At 36.6% G+C, this 13495-nt stretch overlaps 1 protein-coding gene across 1 annotated transcript in view; it reads right to left on the reverse strand.

Annotated features, from left to right (window-relative positions):
- Positions 1 to 13495, reverse strand: part of LOC107591944 (2-oxoglutarate dehydrogenase, mitochondrial-like) — a 33973-nt gene that overhangs the window by 976 nt on the left and 19502 nt on the right. Inside the window, exons 5-20 of the mRNA XM_016281243.1 lie at positions 10580 to 10695; positions 8377 to 8531; positions 7946 to 8092; positions 7718 to 7808; positions 7441 to 7620; positions 5593 to 5721; positions 5311 to 5490; positions 5062 to 5214; positions 4870 to 4972; positions 2279 to 2407; positions 2041 to 2191; positions 1725 to 1852; positions 1437 to 1615; positions 1263 to 1334; positions 1026 to 1151; positions 843 to 915 (exon numbers count right to left, since the gene is read on the reverse strand). Coding sequence (XP_016136729.1) covers positions 843 to 915; positions 1026 to 1151; positions 1263 to 1334; positions 1437 to 1615; positions 1725 to 1852; positions 2041 to 2191; positions 2279 to 2407; positions 4870 to 4972; positions 5062 to 5214; positions 5311 to 5490; positions 5593 to 5721; positions 7441 to 7620; positions 7718 to 7808; positions 7946 to 8092; positions 8377 to 8531; positions 10580 to 10695 — 2112 coding nt within the window. The remainder of the gene's footprint in view (positions 1 to 842; positions 916 to 1025; positions 1152 to 1262; positions 1335 to 1436; positions 1616 to 1724; positions 1853 to 2040; positions 2192 to 2278; positions 2408 to 4869; positions 4973 to 5061; positions 5215 to 5310; positions 5491 to 5592; positions 5722 to 7440; positions 7621 to 7717; positions 7809 to 7945; positions 8093 to 8376; positions 8532 to 10579; positions 10696 to 13495) is intronic.

The raw sequence follows: 13495 nt of genomic DNA on the forward strand, positions 1-13495 counted from the left end.
TATATATATATATATATATATATATATACACATATATATACACACACACACACACACACACACATACATACATACATATATACACACACACACACACACACACGTATGTATAAATATTGCATGATTACGGGTATGTATAGGTATGTAATTTTACATATATTTGTATATATGTATTGTTATTTTATTTATTTGTTGTTTGTTCATTTGTTTGGTTTGCTGGCATGGGGGGTGGGGGATTAACAGTGGATTAAACCCCGCTGTTTGTTCTGTAAAATGTGAAAATATTTAAATAAATAAATAAATAGATCTTCCCTCTGAAACACAGCAACAAACAAACAGTTTCTCACCTGGTAGCATCTGGTCAAAGTTAGACTTGGCCTCCGGATGACGCAGCAGAGACTTGGGAGTGAAGACAATAAGCTAAAAACAAGAAAATGAATAAATCAGTTAAAATTTCAAATCATTTAAGTACCAATAATGCATTTGACGAATCCGTGAATGTCCAGATGCTCTCAGACAGCTGGTGGCTGACTAAATACTTTTTTTCCCCCACTGTGTATATATATATATATATATATATATATATATATATACACACACACACACATATGTATTAATATTGCATGATTACAGTTATGTATAGGTATGTAATTTTACATATATTTGTATATATGTATTGTTATTTTATTTATTTGTTATTTGTTCATTTGTTTGGTTTGCTGGCATGGGGGGTGGGGGATTAACAGTGGATTAAACCCCGCTGTTTGTTCTGTAAAATGTGAAAATATTTAAATAAATAAATCTTCCCTCTGAAACACAGCAACAAACAAACAGTTTCTCACCTGGTAGCATCTGGTCAAAGTTAGACTTGGCCTCCGGATGACGCAGCAGAGACTTGGGAGTGAAGACAATAAGCTAAAAACAAGAAAATGAATAAATCAGTTACAATTTCAAATCATTTAAGTACCAATAATGCATTTGACGAATCAGTGAATGTCCAGATGCTCTCAGACAGCTGAACTCACAGGTTTCCTGAAGGGAAGAAGGATCTGCCGCCTCATTACATGGAAATAGTTGGCGGGATTTGAACAGTTTACGACAATCCAGTTGCAGTCATACAGCTGACGCACCTCAAAGTCATCAGTGACTTTCTGCAGCCAAAATAAAAGGTACATTGATATTCATTCTGGTGAATGACTATAAAATCTTTGTTTATACCAACACTGTATTAACGTTTAGAGACATTAGGCAGACAGTCTTACAGGGTTAAAGTCAGGGTCATCATTGCACATCTGCAGGAAGCGCTCTGGACGGGCAGACGAGTGCTCGGGACCCTGTGAAGGAACAAAATAAATCCAAATCAACTCATTTACTGCCAGTACACAGAGTAGTGTGTAGAGAAAAGTGGCATGAATTGTGGGTAATACTAGCCTTACCATGCCCTCCATGCCATGTGGCAGCAGTAAGACAATGCCGTTCTGGCGGACCCATTTAGCTTGGCCAGGGCAGATGAACTGGTCAATTATACACTGAGCCGTGTTATGGAAGTCTCCAAACTGGGCCTCCCACAGAACCAGAGCATTGGGACTGGCCATAGCAAAGCCCAACTCAAAACCTAAAGAAAACCACACAGAATGAAAGAAAACATGAGTTTCCATGAGCGTCCTCTACCTTTCATTTAAGCGCAGAGATCGTTTTAACATGTACTGCGAGCGTCTGAATACCTAGTACTCCGTACTCAGACAGAGAGCTGTTGCAGACGGTGTACAAGGCTTGGTTAGGGGATACGTGGTTCATGGGAATGCAGATCCTCTTGTCTACGTTCTGATCATGGAGAACATGGTGACGGTGACTGCCAATGGAACAAACAACAGGTCAGTGACCTCTTACACCGGGCTGAGATCCAAAATAATGCTGCATTTCAAAGTGTGGCTCAAATAAAAATGGTCTATCATACAGAAATGTGCAGACGTTACTACCCAACTACATTTAGATTCATAATTATATGATTATTCTGAAATGTTCTTGTTTTTTTTATACCTGAAGGTTCCTCTCTCCACATCTTGGCCACTGAGACGCACATGGATGCCCTCCTTGAGCAGAGAGCCAAAGGCCATGTACTCTCCCAGGGCCCAGTCCACTGTCCTGTTCTTGATCATGTCACCACGGCCCTTCAGAATACGACTCAGACCTGTATGTGAAGGGAAGACCAGTATTATAGTAACAGAATGCATGAAATGTGTGCATATTTATGTACTATTTTGTAGGTCTAGTGCACCTCCGTGAATTGTGAAGTCCTCCACGGGTACTGATGACGCCACTTGTCCGATGTGGGTCAGCTCTTCCTCTGGCAGACCAGTGGACGGGCAGCTCATACTCTTGGGTTGACCATCCAGAGTGAAAAAACCTGCACACCAAACATAATGACTGTGCTATTAGATCTAGAAACACATGAAGCAGCAGCAAAATGCTGTACATTTTTTAATTAGTCTTGCTTAGTCAGAGGTATTGACTTCACAACAAAGTCTGGCCCATACTGCAACTCATTCTGAACCACCCACTTCCAGATGGTCACAGGAAGATGCAATAGGAGCTAAACATTTAACCCTCTGGTGCTCTTCGGCCATTTTTGATCAAAAAATTGTATGTTTAATTTTTTTACTACATTGGAATGGTAAGAATGTTGGTAAAGGTTTTGGCACATGCTATGTGAACACAAACAAAGTCATGGACATTCGAAAAGTTTCTGAAAAAAAAAAATTTAATAAAATAAAAAATCTATTTTTTTCACTCCTTGCAGTCAAAAATGAACTAATTGGAAGTCAATGTGAAATTAATTATTATCTAGTGGAAACATTTGGTACTGTGCCCAAATAAAATATTACTGAAAGATAATTTTTTGAGATATCAACCTAAAATTCGGAACACAACTTGTTTCAATTAATCTTTTTTTTAGATTTTCTCACAGAAACATGTTTTTGGAAAAAACATACTTCATTTAAAAGTTGAAAATAGTATTTTTGATTTTTCATAACAATAAACAAACAAAAAAAAAGAATTCACTACAAAAAATTACTTTTTCCATCTGCCAAGTGTCTTCTTTAATAAAAAAAACATTCAATAGCATTCAATATTTACTACAGTTTAAGATGGAAATTTCAGTTCTATGCATGAAGTACCATAAAATCCCTTAAAATACAAAATATTAAACAAAAAACATTGAACAAATATATAGTACATTCATTTAATTGAAATGAAATTAGGTGATTTTGAACACCATGCGAGGAGCATTTCCAATAATGATTACATATTAGCAATTTTCAGGTTTGGTAAATCACTTAAAGCTGCAGCCTGTAAGTTTTGCCTCTTTGTCGCCATCTCTGTTTGAAACCTGCAATTGCAGTTATTACCTTCCTTGCGTGGGTTGTGTGCCTGCACGGCTCCAGCGCAGATGAATCTAATGTTTTGAGGTGAATGTGTGGCTGTCAATCACCGAACCAGTGTGGATACTGTACTTAGGAATCACAGATTCTCGCCTACGTCTTAGAATATATGACCCAAATAAGAATTTTCACGGGATATTGTCATCAGAACAAGTAACAAGTCTGCCACGTTTGTTCTGACCAACTGAGGAAAAAAGCATTACAATAAATCGCACTACCAATGGTGATTAAATCTAATGATCGATTAGCTCATATCACATCAAACCGTGCAAATTATTATTATTGTTATACTTTGTTCTCAAATTGTTAATGTTAACAACATCAGCATTGCGTGACTACGTGTATGTAGTGTGTATTAGCATGTAGATTTCAATTTCTGTACAGTCTAATCTCTAATTGTCATATCATTAGAATTTCATATTAGGAAATTCTTTTAACCCAAAAAGCAAATTATTCTTCTTTCGAACTGGTTCTCTTTAAAATACAAATCCTGAGTAATCCCAGGCTATCTGTAATCAGATGCACATTTAAAACTGGAATAATTTAATTTCAGTCACATGTGTTTCATAAACACATAGTCGGATTACAATCCGCCATCAAAATGATACATTTAATTATTCCAGCTGCTGTGAGAAAAGTCTATAAAACGATCCGCCACCTGCAGGATCCTCACATGCGATAAAGCCTAGTAGCCGGGACTAAATCTTTATGTTTACAGAAGTGATGTAATGACGCAGCAGCATGCTTGAATTTCCCGCGAAAACATACCCGTACCACTCAAAGTAGAAAACATTATTATAAGCTAACCGTTGTGAATCGGGCTAAAGTAAGGCGATAGTTTTGAACACTGGCTGGTTATGCACTTGCTCAAATATTGATTTCGGATTATTTTTAACCAAAAAAAAAGTTATGGACTGCAGCTTTAAAGACATGAAATGGAAATTCACTCTATTTAATTTGCAGATTTATGCTATAGATCTTATGACCTTGCAATTTTTTATCAAAATGTCATAACCAGGTAAAACAATAGATTTCTCTTTGCTGACGTATACATGTCTTTTCCAATCATTTAGTCCGTTTAAACCAAACCCCTGCAAACTCATGCTCAACTGCCTCCACCACTTTTGAGCGCAACGCCCACATCTCAACATCCAATCACCAACTGATGCACAGAACCAAGTCTCCGTCCTACATTTTTTATTTTTCGATTTTTTAGTTTGGATATACATCACAATATGGAAGAAAAGATCTGTCACTACTTCCGTTTCATTGCAACATTAAGGCCATATATGCAATATGTATGAAATATGCAATGAAAGATCCATTGACGGCCTGTGGACGTACCTTTCTAGTCTGACAGTATTTCTTCAACAAATTTGGTCATAATTCAAGGATGAAATTCAATAATATCCATGTTCACACACACCTGGCCAGGGGGAGTCCAGCCAGTGCTTGATGTGGAGGATCTTCTCATCCTTTGAGCGAGCATGAGCTTCCTCGCAGATTTTGTCATACTTGGAAATCTCTTCCTGTGGAACCAAGAAACAGGTGAAAACACGTCAGAAAGACTAGCTGAAGATACGAGGCAGCTGATTGGTTCTAGGCAGGACCGTCTGACCTCATACTCCTGTCGTGAGACGGCACCTTCGGCGATGAGCTTCTCAGCATATTTCTGCAGAACTCCTTTCTGCTTCTTGATCTGTTTGTACATCAGCGGCTGGGTGAACATTGGCTCATCCATCTCATTGTGGCCATTACGGCGGTAACATACCTAAAGGAACGAAGTCGTATGCCTGATTGATGTCATGAACTATAACAATAAGTCAGAATAACGTGTTTATAAAAGACACAAAACACTATCACTCACCAGGTCCACCACCACATCTTTGTGGAAGGTGGCTCTCCACTCTGCGGCCACGGTGCACACGTACATTACAGCTTCTGGATCATCTGCGTTGACGTGGAATATGGGGGCATTGACCACACGGGCAACATCAGTAGGATACGGAGAGGAGCGCGCCATACGAGGATCTGTGGTGAAACCGATCTGAGCAGGACATGCAGAGGGGTATTAAGAGGACATCTGATGCATTGTGTTAGCATGTATTGTCACGCATGGGTTTGTTTGTGGGCGTTTGTGCTCGTGTACCTGGTTGTTGGCCACCACATGCACAGTGCCATGTGTACTGTAGGACGGCAGATCGCTCAGATGGAAGGTTTCATAGACAATGCCCTGACCTGCAAATGCAGCATCACCATGGAGCAGAATGGACATCACCTGAAACAAAAACACACATAGGAAAGAACATTTAAAAGCTGTTGGTTCTACGAGGGGTATAGAATTAAAAACAGGATTTGAATTCTTCATAACGGAGCCATTTAAAATATATCTTAAAGACACTAGAGATGCACCGATATTAAATTCTCACATATACATATAAGCCACATGTGACAGCATGTCACTGCTCATGTTATGACTAATAAATGATTAAATGAAGTCCAAACAATCTTGTTTTAAAAAAATATTGTCTTCGTTATGTTCAGTATGAAAAATCGATAATCATTTTGAGATTGGCTAAAGATTACATTTAACAGTGTTACAAGTATGTTATTAATATGATACAATTTTTGTGTTTTTAAAGATTAATTTTAAGTGAGCGTCAGATGAAAAAGATCATTTTTAAAACATATTTAGATGACCTGCTTCATTAACTGAACTCTAGAACATTATATGAATGTACACATAATTTCTATACAAGGACCAAAGTATTAATGCAATATTGTAAGGAACAGGGGTGCACATAAGTGGTACGCAGGTGCGACCAAAATAAAAAATGCACTGGGTAAATAAGTTCAGATCGCTCATCATGGTTGACAGCTGTTAATTGCATGCATACTCACTGTTTTAGATAAACTAACTCTAATACTGAAAGCATGAATCTAGGTTACGTGCTGCCGGGTTCAGAGCAAAACACAAAACTGTAATTTCATTCACTGACGCACTTCACTCGGCAGCTCTAAAACCAGCAGCGCATATTCTTACTTGCCAGCAACCCGCCTAAATAAAAGCTTGTTGATTTTAGGTTTGAAAATGTTGAAAAGTTATAAAAAAGAAAAAGTAAAAAAAAGAAGAAAAAAAATTACAATGTAAATATTAGCATTGTATTTTTTAAGTGTACTATAAAATAATTGTATTTTAATTTAATATTTATTTTTTATTTTAATCTATAACAGCATTATCACACTTTATTTTTTTTATTTTATTTTATTTTAAAAATAAATAAAGTGCAAGAATACTATTATTAATTATTTATTTTTTAATAGTTATATTTAATGGGTATCACCAAACCTCCAGGTGCTCTCATGAAAACTAGACAGAAAAACATCCCTGCACCTCTGGTGAGGAAAATAAAAACTATATTATGTTTTTTATTACTATATTTAATAAAATGTTATTTTACCATTCAAAAGTTGGCGGTCAGTGAGATTTTTTTCTTGAAATCAATACTTTTATTCAGAAGTGGTGCATTAAATTGATCAAAAGTGACAGTAAAGAGATTCATAATGTTACAAAAGATTTATATTTGAAAATAAATGCTGTTCTTTTGAACTTTATATTCACCAAAGAATCCTGAAAAAAGTATCATGGTTTCCACAAAAATAAAAGCAGCACAATTGTTTTCAACATTGGTAATAAAATAAATGTTTATTGAGCTGCAAATCAGCATATTAGAATGATTTCTGAAGAATCATGTGACACTGAAGACTGGAGTAATGATGTTGTGGTGCTTTGCATCACAGGAATAAATTACATCTTAAATTGTAATAATAATTTACAATATTACTGTTTTACTGTACTTTTGATCAAATAAATGCAGCTTTGGTGAGCAAAAGAGACTTTCAAAAACAATAAAAAAAATCTTAACCCCAAACATTTGAATGGTAATGTGTATAATAATACCGGCACAGCCCTAGTTTGATGCTCTTTATGTCTCACCCGATTGCCGTCTGTGTCTCCGCAGTAAAACTGCTCCGCTTTAGTCTTGCCCTGCACCACCGGGTTCACTGCTTCTAGATGGGAAGGGTTGGCCACCAATGACAAGGTAATATTCCTGTCAGTCACACGATTTATCCTCCTGTGGTACATGCCCAAGTGGTACTTGACATCTCCTGAACCCTGTAGAGGTACAGACATGTTTCATCAATTGCAGTGGTTCTTATGTCTGTTCTGATGATTAATTTCACAAGGATGAGTGCACATAGACGTCACTGACCTCATCAGTAGCTTCCAGTTTAGAGTCAAACTGACAGAAAATTTGCTCCAGTTCCTTACGGATCACATTGGCAAGCACGTTCAGACGCCCTCTGCAGAGACCGAAAAAAGAGCAAGAGAGTTTGTATCTGATACCTTGAATCACCATAACGGCACATACGTCGCTGTAATATCCGGTTTCCACTCATTTCCTCTCATCTGTTTTTCACATTTGAATTTCTTCTTCTACCTGTGAGGCATTCCCATGATGACCGTGTCTACTCCCTTATCACTGGACTTGTCAATGATGGTTTTGAGTGCTGGGATCAGACTCTCACATCCCTCCAGCCCAAAGCGCTTCTCAGATGACCATTTCCTCTGCAGGAACTCCTCAAACCTGCAGAAATTAGCACGCACATATTACAGAGCTGCAGGAAACACCTAAAACGGGTTTCAAGAAGTAAATATACATTTAAACACATCCAGTGTTGGGAAACGCATTACAACAGTCACACCAAGTCAAATGTTTGGTGTGAAATCGACTTTAATTTGAACAAACAGTTGGTAATGTGTCTGTTCAGACTGACACAAACATTCAGATTTTTTTAAAGAAAAGGTTTAATGCAGGTATTCCTGTGTGTACCCTTGCATGTGGGCCTTTGTGTGAGTGTGTGTGTGTACCTGGTGGAGCGGACCATGCGAGCCAGCAGTGTTCTCTTCTCCTCCAGGCTGAACTGCATGACTCCAGGCTTCTCAAACTTCTGTCTGATCCACTGACACTGGTCCAGGTCATTGATGAACATGAACTCAACCCCTATATGCTGGCAATACGCCATCTGAGAAACACAACATTTCAGCAACTAAACTGAAACAAAATACTGCATAAAGTGACAAAAATCACACCCAATACAGTACCCAACCATTTAACAACAATGTTAGTTAATCATGTTCATAATTAACGTAATGTAGAACACAAGTGGTTTCTCTGATAGGACACGTGTGAACTCGAGGAGAACGGACTTCATAAATTCACATATTATGTAATGCAATAACATTCAAACAATCAATCATTCATTGTTTAAGCATAACATACAGTGGGTACGGAAAGTATTCAGACCCCCTTAAATTTTTCACTCTTGTAGAACCATCTCAAGGATGATCGGAAGAAATGGACAGCACCTGAGTTAAATATATGAGTGTCACAGCAAAGGGTCTGAATACTTAGGACCATGTGATATTTCAGTTTTTCTTTTTTAATAAATTTGCAAAAATGTCAACAATTCTGTGTTTTTCTGTCAATATGGGGTGCTGTGTGTACATTAATGAGGAAAAAAAATTAACTTAAATGATTTTAGCAAATGGCTGCAATATAACAAAGAGTGAAAAATGTAAGGGGGTCTGAATACTTTCCGTACCCACTGTAGGTGTACAAGAGTGTCTATTTTGTGTAGCAATACATTTGTTTTAGGGCAACTGTATTTAATATTTATTGTGAAACTATGTGGCTTGGGACTTTGCATCAGTGGTACCCAACATAATAAATAATATGTCTGACAATGTCATGGCTGCTTACGACAAACACTTCAATTAAACCAAGAGATGAGATTTATTGCTCAATGCCTTTTTGACACCAACCCCACCCCCTTTGCAGTATCTTCAAAATGTTATTTTACCCAAATAAGAGGGATCATACAAAATGCAGGTCATTTTTTATTTAGTACTGACCCGAATAAGATATTTCACATAAAAGACATTTACATATAGTCCACAAGAGAAAATAATAGGTGACTTTATAAAAATAACCCCGTTCAAAAGTTTACATACACTTGATTCTTAATACTGTGTTGTTACCTGGATGATCCACAGCTGTTTTTTGTTTTTTTGTGATAGTTGTTCATGAGTCCCTTGTTTGTCCTGAACAGTTAAACTGCCTGCTGTTCTTCGGAAAAATCCTTCAGGTCCCACAAATTCTTTGGTTTTCCATCATCTTTTGCATATTTGAACCCTTTCCAACAATGACTGTATGATTTTGAGATCCATATTTTCACACAATATATCCAGATCTTCAAACACTGTGTATATATACACACACACACACACACACACACACACACACACACACACACACACACACACACACACACACACACACACACACACACACACACACACACACAGAGAGTAATATTGAAATATTCGGCTATGATGCAGTTTCTTTGGAATAAAGAAGAGAGATCTTTTTAGTTGTTTTCTCTTATTTAAAATGTTCATGAGTCCCTTGTTTGTCCTGAACAGTTAAACTGCCTGCTGTTCTTCGGAAAAATCCTTCAGGTCCCACAAATTCTTTGGTTTTCCATCATCTTTTGCATATTTGAACCCTTTCCAACAATGACTGTATGATTTTGAGATCCATATTTTCACACAGAGGACAACTGAGGGACTCGTACGCAACTATTACAAAAGGTTCAAACGCTCACTGATGCTCTGGGAAACATGTAAGTACCTAAATGTAAACTTTTAAACAGAATGAAGATGTGTAAATTTTGCCTAAATATCATATTTGTTTCATTTAGTACTGCCCTTCAGTATACACACACACACACACACACACACACACACACACACACACACACACACACACACACACACACACACACACACACACACACACACACACACACACAGAGAGTAATATTGAAATATTCGGCTATGATGCAGTTTCTTTGGAATAAAGAAGAGAGATCTTTTTAGTTGTTTTCTCTTATTTAAAATCTTGAGGGCCACCAGTAGTTTGGCCACTGCATTATGGTAGTCTTCCTAGGGCACTGTGATAGAAACATTCAGACAGACCTGAGGCTGAAATATTCCTTGCGTCCTCACTAACCTCTAAGCGGCGGATGATCTCCCTGAGGGGCAGAGCGCTCTCATTGCCCCCGATAAAGGTGGTGGTGGGCAAGCGGAACACTTTATCCAGATCAGACTCTTCCAGCCCATAGAAACCTGACAGCAAAACACACAACACATCCAACCCAACCCAGAGAAGAAGGGCAGGTGGAGAGGGAGGGGGACAGGGTCAACAGAAAAGAGAAGAAACACAAAAGAAGGCCAGCATAGATGCCAGTGGATGGAGGAGAAATGAAAGTAACAAAGTGAAAGGAAGAGAAAACAATCCAGAGGGGGAAGGGGGAGATATAAATTATAGAAACAATGAAACAAGAAAAAAAAGACAGATAGGGAGAGAGAAAAAAACAAGCATGTATGAGTTAGTGGGGGATGAATGGAGTAAATGTGAGGATGCCATGCATAACCAGAAACATGGTGGATTGGAGTGTTATGGAAGTACACAACAAAAAGCACCAGCAAATAGCATGATAAATGTTAAATAATGGTAACAGCAAAGCGGACAATATATAAAAAAGAACATTAAGTATGAAGTGTAAGTAAATGGATGGAAAAGGAGAAAGAATGAGAGAGAATGAAGACAAAAGATAGGTGGTTTGAAAATTGATGAGAGAGTTGGGGTGTGCACCAAAAAGAAAAGAAAAAAAAAAAAACAAAGGAAAAAGTGGGTTAACTGCATAATCATCGTCAATATAATATTGGTGTTAATAATGCTAGTATAATTGTTGCATTAAATGCATCCTGAATTTAATATGTAAACGAGCTGCTTTGGATTGTGAGCTACAATTAATATATTGAACAGTGAACAGCTCATTTAGTAGTATAACGAGACTATTTATTATATTTGTTTATTATAATTATTAATTCATCACCTCAAGTCAAAAACTGAAAGATGATGTACTATTTCATGTACAGTTATACTGTGTACACTAAAGTACATATATATTATGACAAAGTACAGTTCTGATATAACTAGTGTAAATAAACATCAACATCTGTATTAAGAATTGAATGATTATATATCCTATGCCTCTAAAACGCAAAAAAAAAAAAAAAAGTATTTATATAAAAAAAGTCATTAAAAAGTATACTGCCGAATCTCACAGAATTTGGCAAGTTTAGCCATGTAACGATACTAGTATCTGTCTGTATAAGTTTCATGATTTCATGCTTTTTGATTACTAAAATTTAATTTATTTAAAATAAAATAAAATGGATTTCATAAGGCCCCAATATCCTTACACAGGGATGATTTTTGAAAAATTGCTTAGTAAATATTAACAAAGCATAATATATTATTTCAATATACAAATAAATAAATACATTTCAATAAACCTTTGAGCATTGATCTCACAAAACCTGTCAACATGTCCAGTATGTATGTATATAATATATGTATACATTATATAAAATGTATATAATAAATCAAATGTTTTGAGAATTTGAGGCCCCCCATTTTTCAAATTAAAAAAAAATTTATAAAATCAATAGTTTCTGATTTTAAGTTTTTAAAATTAAATGTGTCCATAAAGGATGACATTCACTGTATTGGGGCTGAAAGATGAGCTGGACATTTCGTTGTGAGATTCACACTTCCAAAGCATGTGAACACAAGGTTCAGACAGATTCTTTATTATCCACAGCAGCACTACTAATTCAAATACCACAACATGCAGGTTAACAACTTGGCAGAACTGTAGTCTTTGAGTATTAAACTGCCTACAGTTTCTCTGAAACGCTTAGTGTATTTGGGCAATCATTTCATAAATGGATGGAAAATGAGTATTTACTGCTGTTCATTCAGTACCTACAACAACATGCCATGCATTAGGCTGTACAGAGATTCTGACAGGTCAGCACACATGGAAACGGACCTGTCTGTGTCGATCATTTTGGATGTTTGGCAAGGAGTGCAAAAAGAGGCAGCCATGCACCTCGAGGCATATGAGCGGGTGTGCTAAAGACAGATTTAACCTATAGTAGACCAGAGTGTGTTAATGAGAGCAAGACCGACAGAGAGGGCTGTGGGGGGGGAGGCTGAGCATTGGAAGAGAGAATGAGAGTATGTTTCTAGTGTTTTACGTGTGTGTCTGGATGTGTGAATATACAGAAGGGTGTGTGTTTGGGGGATATTACAAGAGGATCCAAGCTACACACGTAGCCTTTATTAACTGCCACATAAAGCTTCCCTTCACCTCATTTGAAGCGTGTGGACAGCAAAGCCACCAAAATGCACTTCACATTAAAATAACCTCCCCAAAAAAGCCAGACCTTGAGCAGAAGCATTCTTCACTACAATCACAATGTTCACAATCACATCTCATCCCAATAATCACCTTTTTTAAAAAATGCGTGTGTATCCTACTATCTTTGAACAGCATCTTTTATGACTATGATCTTTTAAGGCTCATTAGGAATATTCAGAGTTGTTCACAATTTCAAGGCTGATGATTACTTGATTTATGCCTTTCTTTGTTTATAACAATAAATAGGAAACAGGAAATAAATGGGTCATGGTGGTCAACTAGTCATTCAACAACCAGCTAAAATCTACTAAAGACTAATTACAGAAATGTATTAGTAGATCAGTGTTGTTATTGTTAACTAAAACTATTTAAAATAATTTGGGGTACTTAAAATGAAATATAAATATAAGATGAAAAACGTTTAAGTTGAAAGAAAAAAATTGAGGTACTAAAACAAAACTAAATAGAAACATTTACAAAAATAAAAATAAAATAAAAATGACAAGCACATATAATTACAAAAACTTAAACTACTATTAAAACTGAAAATATAAAAAAGCCAATTCAAAATAATAATAAATACTTTAATAGTATATAAAATAACACTGTACTAGACAAAGATGGCATTTCATGATATTTTCATGTATAGTATA

The sequence above is a fragment of the Sinocyclocheilus grahami genome, unplaced genomic scaffold, assembly GCF_001515645.1.
Source record: "Sinocyclocheilus grahami isolate Dianchi unplaced genomic scaffold, SAMN03320097.WGS_v1.1 scaffold148.1, whole genome shotgun sequence".
Taxonomy (NCBI): domain Eukaryota; kingdom Metazoa; phylum Chordata; class Actinopteri; order Cypriniformes; family Cyprinidae; genus Sinocyclocheilus; species Sinocyclocheilus grahami.